The sequence below is a fragment of the Oryzias melastigma genome, linkage group LG1 (assembly GCF_002922805.2).
Source record: "Oryzias melastigma strain HK-1 linkage group LG1, ASM292280v2, whole genome shotgun sequence".
In the NCBI taxonomy this organism is placed as follows: Eukaryota; Metazoa; Chordata; class Actinopteri; order Beloniformes; family Adrianichthyidae; genus Oryzias; species Oryzias melastigma.
The window spans coordinates 368,472-381,860 of record NC_050512.1 but is presented as its reverse complement, the minus strand read 5'-3'; the positions used below and the strand labels follow the sequence as shown (position 1 = coordinate 381,860).

Genomic DNA, 13,389 nt, shown 5'->3' with positions numbered 1-13,389 from the left:
ACCCTTTCCTGTCATAGTTCCAACATTCAAAGTCCCAACTCTCAGTCCAACACTAGTGACTTTCCTCTTCTCTCTCTCCCTACGAACATGCCTTCCTCCTCTCCTTCTTGCTGGAGTTTTGTTAATTACGACAAATGTTGAAGAGTTATCATAGTCAAAAGAATGTAAACACTGAAGCTAAAGCTCCGATGTTAAAGCTAATTCATTGTTTATGCCTGTGAGCAGAATTTCAGTCTCAGTTTTTGAACAGAAAAAAGCTCTTGCTAGTTTTACTTTGAAAACCGGAAGCTTGTCTGTCATGAAGATGTGTTTACTTCTGTTGACGGTACCGCGGCTCTTTCTGCTTTGTTTTAGTTCGTAAACTTAAAATCCTACATTAATCTGCATTTCAGAGCAAAAATACATCGTCTCCAGATGATATTATGATCATATTTTACTACAATTTACTACATTTATAAAGATCGCGAATCAGCGATCTTGGACGTCGCGAATATCCGAACTCGAATTTTCGGGAGCAAATCGCGAGTACCCAAGCACCCAGATACTCGTTACAGCCTTAACGCACATGGATTTATTTGTCTACGAGTGGAGGATTTTAATTGGAGGGGAGCAGGGAGACTTTTGCCCGCCTTTGGCCCCAGCTTTTCCATACCACAGGTTTTTGTCTGCTCCTGATCCAACACGATTTGAATAAAGAAATATTCAGAAACATTGTTATGATCTTAAATTCTTCTGTGTCCCCCATCATCAGAAAAAAGCCACAAACCATGCTCTAAACACCCAAAACATCCTTTTCATCTGAGTGGGTCTTTAAACGTTAAATTGTGAATCTTCAAAGAACTTAATGGTGTTAATATTATCCTGAACAATTTAAAGATTTTTATTTAGATGTGTTATGTAATATTTGTTTTTACATCTTCAAAAACCTTTATATTTACATTATTCAGCATTTCTCTACAACCTGCAGCTTTTCAACTACGCAGGATCCGATCTAAAATTAGCAAACACAAATATTTACCCAATGCATCAGGAGAACACGGAGGGTAAACTGCCTAAAGTAGTTGACATACAGTTGAATTTGATATTTTTGTGAACACAAGCACAGGAATTTTGATGTATTTTTCTCCTGTTATTACTGGCCAAACATTTTTTGGTTCTTCATTGGTCAGAATGACAGAAACATCAAACTTCTTTCACTTTGATTTGTTGAACTCTCAGAACAGGATACTGTGTGCAGCTAAAAAAAGAAATCCAAACAAGTTGCAGAGCAAAAATACACACACACTAAATTAGCAGCATTGAGGAGTAGTCAGATAAACAAGGGTTAGACCAGAACATGTGGCCACTCGCAGCCTACGAAACGTTTTCCTTTCATCGTGTAGTGATCATGTTTTACCTAAAGATACAGTTTTACTGCAGTTAAAAGCATGGACATGATCTTGAGAAATACATTAAGCAAAAGAGGGGGAAAAGTGCAGTAACTGCTGTCTAATGATCTTCATTCCCTTTTAAAACACAGGTGAAGCTTCAGGCTCCGCCCTTAGAGATCGTTCCCACATAGAGAACATGCTGGAAGTGGCAACCGAACCCTCGACAGAGGTGTCTGGTAAGGAACACGTTTCAGAAACAGCCAAATGATATGCTGCAGAATGATTCAAAGTCCTTCCTGCTCTGAAAACTGCACTTTTCAAACTAAAAGCAGCTCTCCAGGGAGGTCTCTTTATTCTTGCCTGCAGTCGTGTGTTGAGGAGAAAGAAATGAATCCACATGTTTACAGCTGATTTGACAGTGGGAAGGAAAACCAGATGTGTTTGCATGTAAATAACAGGAAGTCTGAAGCAGGTTTTGAGGGTTTCTCTGAAAATCGTTTCATGATGTCCAGGTTTCAGGTCTCAGGATGACTGCTAGTCTTTGTGCAAGCCACTGATTGTATAAAAGAACTGGACTGGGGGACCCTCCCCCCTGGTGATCCAAACAGGAAGTACCTGCTGGTTCCAAGAAGCCAAAATCCCATAGACTCCAATAGAGAAATAAACAGTTGTTAGTCAGTCATTCTGGATCTGATTCATTTTTCTTTATACGTTTTTGATAACTCTCTTTTTTTCCTGATAGTTTTTCTGTAGTTCAAGTTATTTAAGTTATAAACTGACCAATCAGATGCCTCAATGAAAGTAGGTGGAGCCTACTGATCCCACGCCCAACAATCAGAACATTTGAGAGATTTAGTGTAAGTGGTAAGGGCGTGGCGTTCAAATGAGCTCACTAATGAAAATGGTTGCCATGGAAACGATGATTCACTCTAACTCAGACCAATCACTGCTCACTGACGACATCTGGCTCCAACCTTGCAATTTTCACAAAAATTATGACTGAATTGACTTCATTTGGTTGGAACCAGAAGTAATTTGTTTTCTATGGATGACATCATACTCACTCAGTGCAGTTCTCTGATACAGTCAAAGGTCCAAGCTTGGGGGCTATGTTATATAGAAACTTGTCTGTTTTACTGATTTAAAGGATTTCATGTCTTACCTTTTGCAGTCAGTAATCAGAGAAGTGTAAGAGTGATTGTAAGCTTGACATTTGTTAAAAAACTGTTTCTTTCAGCTCAGTTTTTCCTCTGACTTTTCTCTGAAAAAGGTGCTATAAAGAAGCTGCTGAACATTTACCACAAGGCCATCAAACCAATGGAAGATGCTTTCAAGTACAATGAGCTCAGGCAGCATGAAGTCACAGGTAAGTCAACCTTTTGAGAAGAAAAATTATAATTCATGCATCTGTTTCTTTGCAGATCTGCTCATAGCACAGCAGTAAACAAAGCAGTCTCATTCCCAACGAGCAGCTGCAAATCCACTGAGAAACATTTATTACATGAGATTATTGTTTAGTATTATGTGTCACAATTTATTTAACCAGCTCTTAAAAAGCGACACTCTACAGGAAGCATTAGCTCAGAACTATATAGAGACACACTAGTTAGCACTTCAATTCAACACATTTTATCAAAGCAATAAAAAGTATTTCAGTATTTGGTAGAAAACAAAGTTATTTGGAACTTCAGTTAAAATTTTTGGAACTTGTCAAATATGTTACCCTATCTTTACTTAATAACCCTTTAAAACCCGAGGCGTTGTCAGTGACGATTAAACACAAAATCTTTAACATACTGTAACTTTTCAACCGTTAACACGATAATTCTGTGTTAACGGTTGAAAAGTTACAGTAAATCAAAGAACATAAACACTGGAGCTCTGGCGATAAAGGGTTAAATACTGTAAGTAAATCAGACAACATAAAACTGATAGAAAAGTCAGGTCAAACATGTTTCTATCATTGAGATGTTGGTGTGACCTCATCCCTTTTCTCCTCTTCCTATCAAATACAAACATGACAACATTGCTTTAGAGTCCACATTTTTATCTTTACATAAACTGTAAATGCACGTCTGTTCTTTAAGAACAGCGATAGACACTGTTGTGCTGCAGGAGATCAGAAAATGTGCGTTAAGCTAATTCTCATAGTAATCCACCCTGACCAAGGGTCTGCAACCTTAACCAGTAAAAGGGCCATTTGGGCCTGTTTGGTACTGATCAAAACCTTTTTTTTTTTTTTCTTAACCCTTTTAGTAAAATTTGATCCTACTTTGCATCATTACATTGTCTTTTTTTAATAATAAATATGAATTCTATTTATTTTTGTGCGTGAAAAAATTACATACAAATTATGATAAACTGGAATTTTCTCGAAGTGTAAAGTTTTTTACTTTTCACAGAACCGCATATGACTTTCTTTCAAGATAAAGACTTCCTGTCCCAAACAGGAACATATAAGTGAAGCAAATGTACTCCTGCACAACAGGAAACAAAAATTAAATTTTCTCTTGTTATACTTTAGGTTCACTTTGGTGAGCGTCATCCTTTTTCCCACTTACCACTACTGCTGTCACCTGGAGCATAAACATGAAACATGGTTGGATAATGATGAATGTAAAAAAAAGTGCATAAAAAATACAAAAATCTCTATATTTTAGCCACTCCTCTCTGAATAGCTCCTAACCGTTGTTAGGCAGCCATCCATCCATCTTCTTCTTCCGCTCATCCGGGACCGGGTCGCGGGGGCAGCAGTCCAAGCAAACATGCCCAGACTTCCCTCTCCCCGGCCACTTCCTCCAGCTCCTCTGGGGGGACCCCGAGGCGTTCCCAGGCCAGCCAAGAAAAACATAGTCTCTCCAGCGTGTCCTGAGTCTTCCCCGGGGCCTCCGCCCAGTGGGACATGCCCGGAACATCTCTCCTGGGAAGCGTCCAGGAGGCATCCGGACCAGATGCCGGAGCCACCTCAACTGGCTCCTCTCGATGTGGAGGAGAAGCGGCTCTACTCCGAGCTCCCTTCGGGTGACAGAGCTTCTCACCCTATCTTTAAGGGAGCACCCAGCCACCCTCCGGAGGAAACTCATTTCAGCCGCTTGTAGTCGGGATCTCGTTCTTTCGGTCATGACCCAGAGCTCATGAGTACTGGAACGAAGATCGACCGGTAAATTGAAAGCTTCGCTTTCTGGCTCAGCTCTCTTATCACCTCAACGGACCATAAAATGGGGGACGCCGCTCCAGTCCGCCTGTCGATCTCATGCTCCGATCTTCCCTCACTCGTGAACAAGACCCCAAGATATTTAAACTCCTCCACCTGAGGCAGGAGCACTCCACCCACCGAGAGAGGACAAACTACTTTTCTCTGGTCGAGAACCATGGCCTTAGACTTAGCGGTGCTGACCCTCATTCCAGTAGCTTCACACTCAGCTGCAAACCGCTCCAATACATGCTGGAGGTCCTGGCTCGATGAAGCCAACAGAACAACATCATCTTCAAAGAGCAGAGATGAAATCCTGTGGTCCCCAAACCAGATCCCCTCCGGCCCCTGGCTGCGCCTAAAAATTCTGTCCATAAAAACTATGAACAGAACCGGTGATAAAGGGCAGCCCTGCCGGAGTCCAACATGCACCGGGAACAGATCTGACTTACTGCCGGCTATGAGAACCAATCTCCTGCTCTGGTCGTACAGAGACCGGACAGCCCTGAGTAAGGCTCCCCGGACCCCATACTCCCAGAGCACCCTCCACAGGACACCAAGGGGGACGAGGTCGAATGCCTTCTCCAAATCCACAAAACACATGTGGACTGGATGAGCAGACTCCCACGAACCCTCCAGCACCCTGGAGAGGGTGTAGAGTAGGGCTGCCACGATTAGTCGACTAATCGACGACTAATCGACTATTAAAATAGTCGACGACTAATTTAATAGTCGATTAGTCGTTACTTTATATTAAATGGAGTCAGTGTAGTAAAGTTGAAAGTTATAATGGTGTTATGCTAGCTTATTGGACTATTTTGGCATTTATTAAGGTTTTTTTAGGCTATTTTGGAGTTTTTATTTCAGCTACATGCTAGCTGTCTTTGCTAACTTAGGCTTTTTTTGGGCTAATTTGTCCTTTAACTAACATTTTAGGTGGCTATCAGCATCTTCAGCCATCGTCACTAGCATCTTTTGCGGCCAAATTCAGCTTACATTTAATCTATAATGATGCTAGTGTGAATATATATATATACATATATATATATGTATATATATATAGTTTTTAGTTAGTTTAAAGTGAATGATGGTTAAGATTTGTGTTTTACATCAACTTTGTGCATGACCCGATTAGTCGACTAATCGGAAAAAATAATCGGTGATTAGTCGACTATTAAAATAATCGTTTGTGGCAGCCCTAGTGTAGAGCTGGTCCACTGTTCCGCGACCAGGACGGAAACCGCACTGTTGTTCTTGAATCTGAGGTTCGACTATCGGACGGACTCTCCTCTCCAGTACCCTGGCATAGACTTTCCCAGGAAGGCTGAGGAGTGTGATTCCCTGGTAGTTGGAACACACCCTCCGGTCCCCCTTCTTGAAAAGGGGAACCACCACCCCGGTCTGCCAGTCCAGTGGTACGGTTCCTGTCTGCCACGCAATGCTGCAGAGACGTGTCAGCCAAGACACTCCTACAACATCCAGAGACTTGAGGTACTCAGGGCGAACCTCATCCACCCCTGGAGCCTTGCCACCGAGGAGCTCTTTGACTACCTCGGTGACCTCAGCCCGGGTGATGGACAGTTCCACCCCAATGTCCTCAGCCTCTGCTTCCTCAACGGAAGGCGTGTCATCAGGGTTAAGGAGATCAAAGTATTCCTTCCACCGCCCGACAATGTCCCCAGTTGAGGTCAGCAGATCCCCACCCGCACCAAAAATGGTGCCTGGTCTTTCCGGCCTCCGCCCCCGCCAGCGAATCCAACTCACCATCAGGTAGTGATCAGTGGACAGCTCAGCCAGCCCCTCTCTTTACCCGAGTGTCCAGAACACACGGCTGGAGATCGCCTGAAACAACTACAAAGTCGATCATCGATCTCCTGCCTGGGGTGTCCTGATGCCAGGTGTACTGATGGACACCTTTGTCTTCGAACATGGTGTTTGTTATGGACAAATGCTATGACGTGCACAGAAGTCCAACAACAAAACACCGCTCGGGTTCAGGTCAGGGAAGCCATTCCTACCAATCACGCCCCTCCAGGTGCCACTGTCATTGCCCACGTGGGCATTGAAGTCCCCCAGGAGGACAACGGAGTCCCCTGTTGGGGCACTTTCCAGTACCCCTCCAAGAGACACCAAGAAGGCCGGGTACTCCGAACTGCTGTTTGGCCCGTAAGCCGAAACCACAGTCAGAGACCTTCGGGTGGGGGTCCCGAAGGCGAAGGGACACGACCCTCTCGTCCACGGGTGTGAACTCCAACACATGACGGCTGAGCAGGGGGCTCACGAGTAAGCCCACCCCAGCCCGCCGCCTCTCACCTTGGGCAACTCCAGAGTGGTAGAGAATCCAGCCTCTCTCGAGGGACTGAGTTTCAGAGCTCAGGCTGTGCATGGAGGTGAGCCCAACTATATCTAGTCGGTATCTGTCAGCCTCTCGCATAAGCTCAGGCTCCTTTCCTCCCAGAGAGGTGACGTTCCATGTTCCAAGAGCCAAATTCCATGTCCGGGGTTTGGGCCGCCGACTGCCACCCAAACCACATTGCACCGGCCCCTTCAGAGCTCCCCTGCAGGTGGTGGGCCCACTGGGGAGTGATCCCACGTCGCTCCTTCAGGTTGGACCCGACCGGGGCCCGTGGGAGGAGCCCCGGCCACCAGGCGCTCGCCTCCGAGCCCCAAGCCCGGGCCTGACACAAGGGTGGGGCCCCAGTGACGCCAATCCGGGCGACATAGCAGGATCTCTGGTCTTGACATTCATAAAGGGGGTTGCGAACGGCTCTTTGTCTGGGTTGTCACTCAGGACCTGTCTGCCATGGGAGACCCTACCAGGGGCAGAATCCCCCGACAGCATAGCTCCTGAGATCACTTGAGCACTCAAACCCCTCCACCACGTTAAGGTGGCGGTTCAAGGAGGGGTTGTTAGGCAGCATAAGATAAAATGTACTTTAAAGTCATAAAATCAGAAAACATCAGACTTTTTACCAAAGTTTTACTTAGTATTTGTAATCTGAGTATTCTGGAGGCAACACAGAGCAAAAAAAGCTAAATGATGTCAGCAGGGATATAAAAATCAGTACAGTTTATCTTCTAGGTTCACCTCAGCCATAAACTTAACTAAAATAAATTAAATCAATGCTAATTCAGTAACCCTTACATTTAGAAATTGCTATTATTTTATTTTTCTTTAGGTCTGCAACCTGCAAGTTCCAGAGCCACATGCGGGTCTTTTACCCCCACGGTGGTTCTCTGGTTCAAGAAAAATTACAGATTTAATTTTCAAAAGTAACTGTAAAATAAAAAATAAAAAAGAGAAAACTAGAAAGAAAACTAACAAACTGTATTCAACTCAATGATAAACAGCTGAAATACAAAAGTATCAGAAGACAAACTAAAAAATGTGGACAGATTTTTGTGTATGACATCAAATTCATTGGAGGTCAGTAAGCCTAACCAGAATTAAAAGGAACCAAATTATAGAACAGATTTTGGATTTTTGAACAAATTGAAGGACTTTAAGTGCACCTTATAGTTAAAAAAATACAGCAAAGATCACTCTGGTTTAATTTTGATTAGTTAGAGTTCGGGCTGAGATGCACAACAAGTGGTAATATAAACTGTTGTTTAAATCACTGCTGACATTACTCTACTTACTACTACACTGCTTACAAAAATTAAAGGAACACTTTTTTATTGGGCCTGGCATGAATTGAATTAAACCTGTCTGATAATTTCCTGGTTGGTTAAGCAGCTGAGGGCCTCGTTAATCAATTTCAGCTGTATTGGTGTTCATGGAATTAACAACAGGTGCACTTCAGTGGCAACAACTAGAAAACCCTCCAAACAGGACTGGTGTTACATGTGGAGGTCATTTCAAGTTTCTCCCTCTTGATCTTTTTTGGCTGGTTTTCCACTCGTGCTGATTTTGGCTTGATAATTATCTCTACTGGCAGTATGAGGAGATTCCTTAACCTTACAGAAGTTGAACAGGTTGTCCAACTTCTCCAGGATGGCACATCCACACGTGCTGCAGCAAGAAGGTTTAATGTGTCTCCCAGCACAATCTCCAGAACATGGAGGAGATTTCAGGAGACTGGTGGTTATTCTGGGAGAGCTGGACAGGGCCGTAGAAGGTCCTCAACCCCTCAGCAGGACCCATACCTGCTCCTTTGTGCAAGGCGGAACAGGCTGAGCACTGCTCGTGCCCTACAGAATGACCTCCAGAGGGCCACTGGTGTGAATGTCTCTACCCAAACAATCAGGAACAGACTTCATGAAGGTGGCCTGAGGGCCCCACGTCCTGTAGTGGGCCCTGTGCTCACTGCCCAGCACCGTGGAGCTCCACTGGCATTTGCTCAAGAACACCAGAATTGGCAAGTCCACCACTGGCGCCCTGTACTTTTCACAGACGAGAGCAGGTTCACCCCGAGCACCTGTGATAGACGTGAAAGAGTCTGGAGAAGACAAGGAGAACGTTATGCTGCCTGCAACGTGGTTCAACATGACAGGTTTGGTGGTGGGTCAGTGATGGTCTGGGGAGGCACATCCATGGAGGGACGCACAGACCTCTACTGCCTAGGAAATGGTGCTCTGACTGCCATAAGGTATCCAGATGAAATCCTTGAACCCATTGTCAGACCCTACGCTGGTCCAGTAGGTCCTGGTTTCCTCCTAATGCACGACAATGCCCGGCCTCACGTGGCAAGAGTATGCAGGCAGTACCTGGAGGATGAAGGAATTGAAACAATTGAATGGCCTTCACCATCCCCTGACTTAAACCCAATAGAACATCTCTGGGACATTATGTTTGGGTCCATTAGGCGCCGCCAGGTTGCTCCTCAGACTGTACAACAGCTCAGGGATGCCCTCACACAGATCTGGGAGGAAATGCCACAAGACACCATCCGTCGTCTCAGTAGGAGCATGCTGCCACGTTGTCAAGCATGCATACAAGCTGGTGGGGACCACACAAGATACTGAAAAGCATTTTGAGTTGCAAAAATGAAGTTTTGGAAAAAATGGACTAGCCTGCCACATCTTCATTTCACTCTGATTTTATGGTGTCTACACAATTGAGCCTCTGTAGACTGAAAACTTTTATTTCCATTAAAAGACTTGGCATCCTTTTGTTCCTAAGACACTGCCCTGTCGTTATTTGTATAGATATCCAACTTCATATTGAGATCTGATGTATCTAATGTGTTTCTGTAAAGTGCTCCTTTAATTTTGAGCAGTATACATTTGATGCATTGAGATAATCCTATTTGACACAGGGTGTCTTTTATTTTGATAGGAAGTCATGTGAACCTCTGTCAAAAGTTGTAAACTATCTCATATTTAGCACACAAAAAGGATACTTTCTCTCAGTTTATGTTTTATTTCAGCAAAAAAATGATGGAGGATATATAAAAAAATAAGGTTAAAAGTGTATTTATGAGTATTTCTTTATTCAAAATTGTTGTGAATTGGGAGCACACAAACAAATGCTGCTCCAACTCAGAGGTGAATTTCTAATGAGCTCCTGCCACTCTGCAGAAACTATGTCCTACAAGTTTTTGGCTAAAAATGGCATAATCGTACATAAAAGACCAAATAAATCAAAATAAGTTCAGAGTGGGACTACAAAGAAAAAACTTTGAAGGCAGTGCAGCTCATCATCTTACTTTAGTCAGTTTCTCTTTTCTTCTCTCTAAAATAAAACCCCTCAGATGGTGAGATCACATCCAAGCCCATGGTTCTGTTCTTGGGACCCTGGAGTGTTGGCAAGTCTTCCATGATCAACTACCTGCTGGGTCTCCATGGCACAAGCCAAGAACTCTACACAGGTATCCAGATTGACTCCATTTAACGCATGTAACAATGGGCCGAGGCCAATCCCATGATACCCTCCTTTTCCCTCCCTGCACCAGGTGCTGAGCCAACCACATCCGAGTACACCGTCATAATGCACGGGGACAAGTTTCGAACCATAGAGGGCATCGTGATGGCAGCAGACAGCTCCCGCTCCTTCTCTCCCCTGGAGAAATTTGGTCAGGGTTTTCTGGAGCGATTTGTTGGAATAGAGATGTCCCACAAGCTGCTGGAGAGGGTCACGTTCGTCGACACGCCGGGCATCATTGAAAACCGCAAACAGCAAGAAAGAGGTGAACACTTCCACATCAAACTAGAGCATCAAATGGTCTGAATATGTTTGGTTTTTTAATGTTCATGCATCAAAATGAGCAGTAGTTCATAGAAATGTCTTTTAACTACTCCTGATCAGCACTAGGGCTGGGAATCACTGGGTACCTCACGATACGATACGATATATGGCTTACAATATTGATGATATCGCGATGCTGCAATAATTGTTAAAAATGATCTCTAATAACTCACATTATATAGAAGAAAACATATTTTGGGGAAAATATATCCCCATTTACTTTTAAGCTTGAACACAATCATACTAAACAACTTGTGTCTTATTTTGTGCAACAAAAAACAGACACTTTAGACCACATGTGTCTGAGTAATTCTATCCGGCTCCAGATCATTTTATTTTATTGTTATTAATGGCCCAATATAATCTTGTGCTTATTTCTAATTTGTATAATTTTGGCAAAATATATTTTTATGGAGAGTAAAATATTGAAAGTTATTTAAGATTTAAGTTGATTTATTTTTGAATAATATTCCTGCCTTTCTATTTATTATAATTGTGTTCAGGCGTTACAGTTTTAAAGTTTTAAAAATTACCATTCTGCTAGCTTATTGGACTATTTTGGCATTTACTATTAACAAGTTCATTGACTGAATTCCCTCTCGGGAATTCAGTCAATGAACTTGTTAATAGCTTTAATTCCAGCATGTCAAATATCATGGATAGTATTGCTCCTAGTAAGCTGAAGGTGATCTCTGGTAGGAAAAAATCTCCATGGAGAAAATGCATCCTCACAAAAAATGGAAAAAGAGATTCTCGGAAATCTGAACGCAATGGAGAAAATCTAAACTACAGGTAGATTATGACCTCTATAAAGAGAAACTTCACTTATATAATTTACAACTGAGCAATGCAAGGAAGTCCTATTTTTTTGACATTATTACCAAAAACTCCCATAATGCTCGGGCCTTATTTAATATAGTCGACAGGTTGACAAAACCCCCTGTGTCAGTGGCACCAGAACTTTACTCCACCAAAGCCTGTAATGACTTTACCAAATTCTTCAGGGTCGACATGTCTGGATCAGCAGTCTCCATGACTTATTTTATGTTTGGAGCCACCATGGAGAGATAAAAGAGACACATGTGGATCTGCTTCCAGACCCCTGACATATACAGTCAATGGTTAGGATGACACAGAAAAGTTCTTTCTTTGACGTTCCTCCTCAGGGTACCCGTACAATGAGGTGTGCCAGTGGTTCATCGACCGGGCGGACTTGATCTTCCTGGTGTTCGACCCCACCAAGCTTGATGTGGGCGGGGAACTGGAGATGCTCTTCAGGCAGATGAAGGGCCGTGAATCCCAGATTCGTCTCATCCTCAACAAAGCCGACAGTCTCTCCACGCAGGACCTGATGAGGGTGTATGGGGCTTTGTTTTGGAGCATGGCACCTCTCATCAACGTTACAGAGCCTCCTCGCGTGTACGTCAGCTCCTTCTGGCCTTTGGATTATGCTGTTGACACCAGCAGAGATCTCTTTATGAAGGAGGAGATCTCCCTGTTGGAGGACCTTAACCAGGTCAAACTTTTTGAAACTTTCATACATGTGGTACTGTTAGCTTCCACATTTGTGTTTATATTTTTTCCTTTTTTTTTTTTTGCAGGTGATTGAAAATCAAATAGAAAACAAAATTGCCTTCATCCGTCAACACGCCATCCGTGTGCGAATCCACGCCCTGCTGGTTGATCGCTACCTCCAGACCTACCATGAGAAGCTGGGCTGGTTTGATGACCCTCATGAGGTTTTCCAGGACATTGTCAATGACCCAGACAAGTATTACATCTTCAAGTCCATCCTCGCCAAAACCAACGTCAGTAAATTTGACCTTCCAGACAAGGAGGCCTACCAGGACTTTTTTGGAGTTAACCCAGTGTCTAACTTCAAGCAGCTGTCCCAGCACTGCAGCTGGGCTGGAGGCTGTCTGCTGGAGAAGATAGAGAGAGCCATCTCACAGGAGCTTCCAGCTCTGCTCAGCAGCGTCAGCAAAAACTCTGACACTCCTGCTCCTGCCAAGGCGTCCCCATCGCCGCCACCGCCGCTCCCCGGTACATGCCAGGGTCCAGAGTGTGAAGAAAGACCCAAGAATCGCTGGAGAAGGCAGTGATGCTCTGCAGAAGGCTAAAAGGGAAGGGAGGATAGAAAGAAGCCAAGAGGTCAAATCAGGGTCAGCTTAAAGTGACCGAAAAACAGATTGAAAACTTGAAAAATAGACATTGTAACTGAAAATGTTTTGAAAATTTGAAAGGAAGACATTGTAAATTAAAAAAAAATGTAAAAAAAATTGTTTTGAAAATTTGAAAAAACAAAAAACTTGAAATAAATCTTGAGAAATTTGAAAAAAAATGAACACAGCAGAAAAAACCAACAAGTCAATTGAAACTGTAAACTGAGGACTGAAAGTGGATTCATAAAGTAAATAAATAAAAAAAGTTGAACATCAAAAACAGCAGCTTTTACTAATGGGTAAATTATTTTTCAATTGGTAATTTTTAGATTTATAGTTTTTTTAATTCACATTTTCAGCATTTTTTTTTCATTTTTTTTTATTTTCAAGATTTATTTTAAGTTTTTAGTATATATTTTTTTATTTTCAAAAAAAAGTTCATATTTTCTTTTTTTTCAAATTTTCAAGATTTAT

At 43.0% G+C, this 13,389-nt stretch overlaps 1 protein-coding gene across 1 annotated transcript in view; it reads left to right on the top strand.

Annotated features, from left to right (window-relative positions):
• Positions 1 to 13,180, top strand: part of LOC112137466 (sarcalumenin) — a 49,704-nt gene extending 36,524 nt beyond the window's left edge. Inside the window, exons 3-8 of the mRNA XM_024259804.2 lie at positions 1,520 to 1,606; positions 2,641 to 2,736; positions 10,260 to 10,376; positions 10,461 to 10,694; positions 11,920 to 12,269; positions 12,355 to 13,180. Of these exons, the coding sequence (XP_024115572.1) occupies positions 1,520 to 1,606; positions 2,641 to 2,736; positions 10,260 to 10,376; positions 10,461 to 10,694; positions 11,920 to 12,269; positions 12,355 to 12,855 (1,385 nt within the window). The 3' untranslated portion in view covers positions 12,856 to 13,180. The remainder of the gene's footprint in view (positions 1 to 1,519; positions 1,607 to 2,640; positions 2,737 to 10,259; positions 10,377 to 10,460; positions 10,695 to 11,919; positions 12,270 to 12,354) is intronic.
• Positions 13,181 to 13,389: the final 209 nt, after the last annotated feature.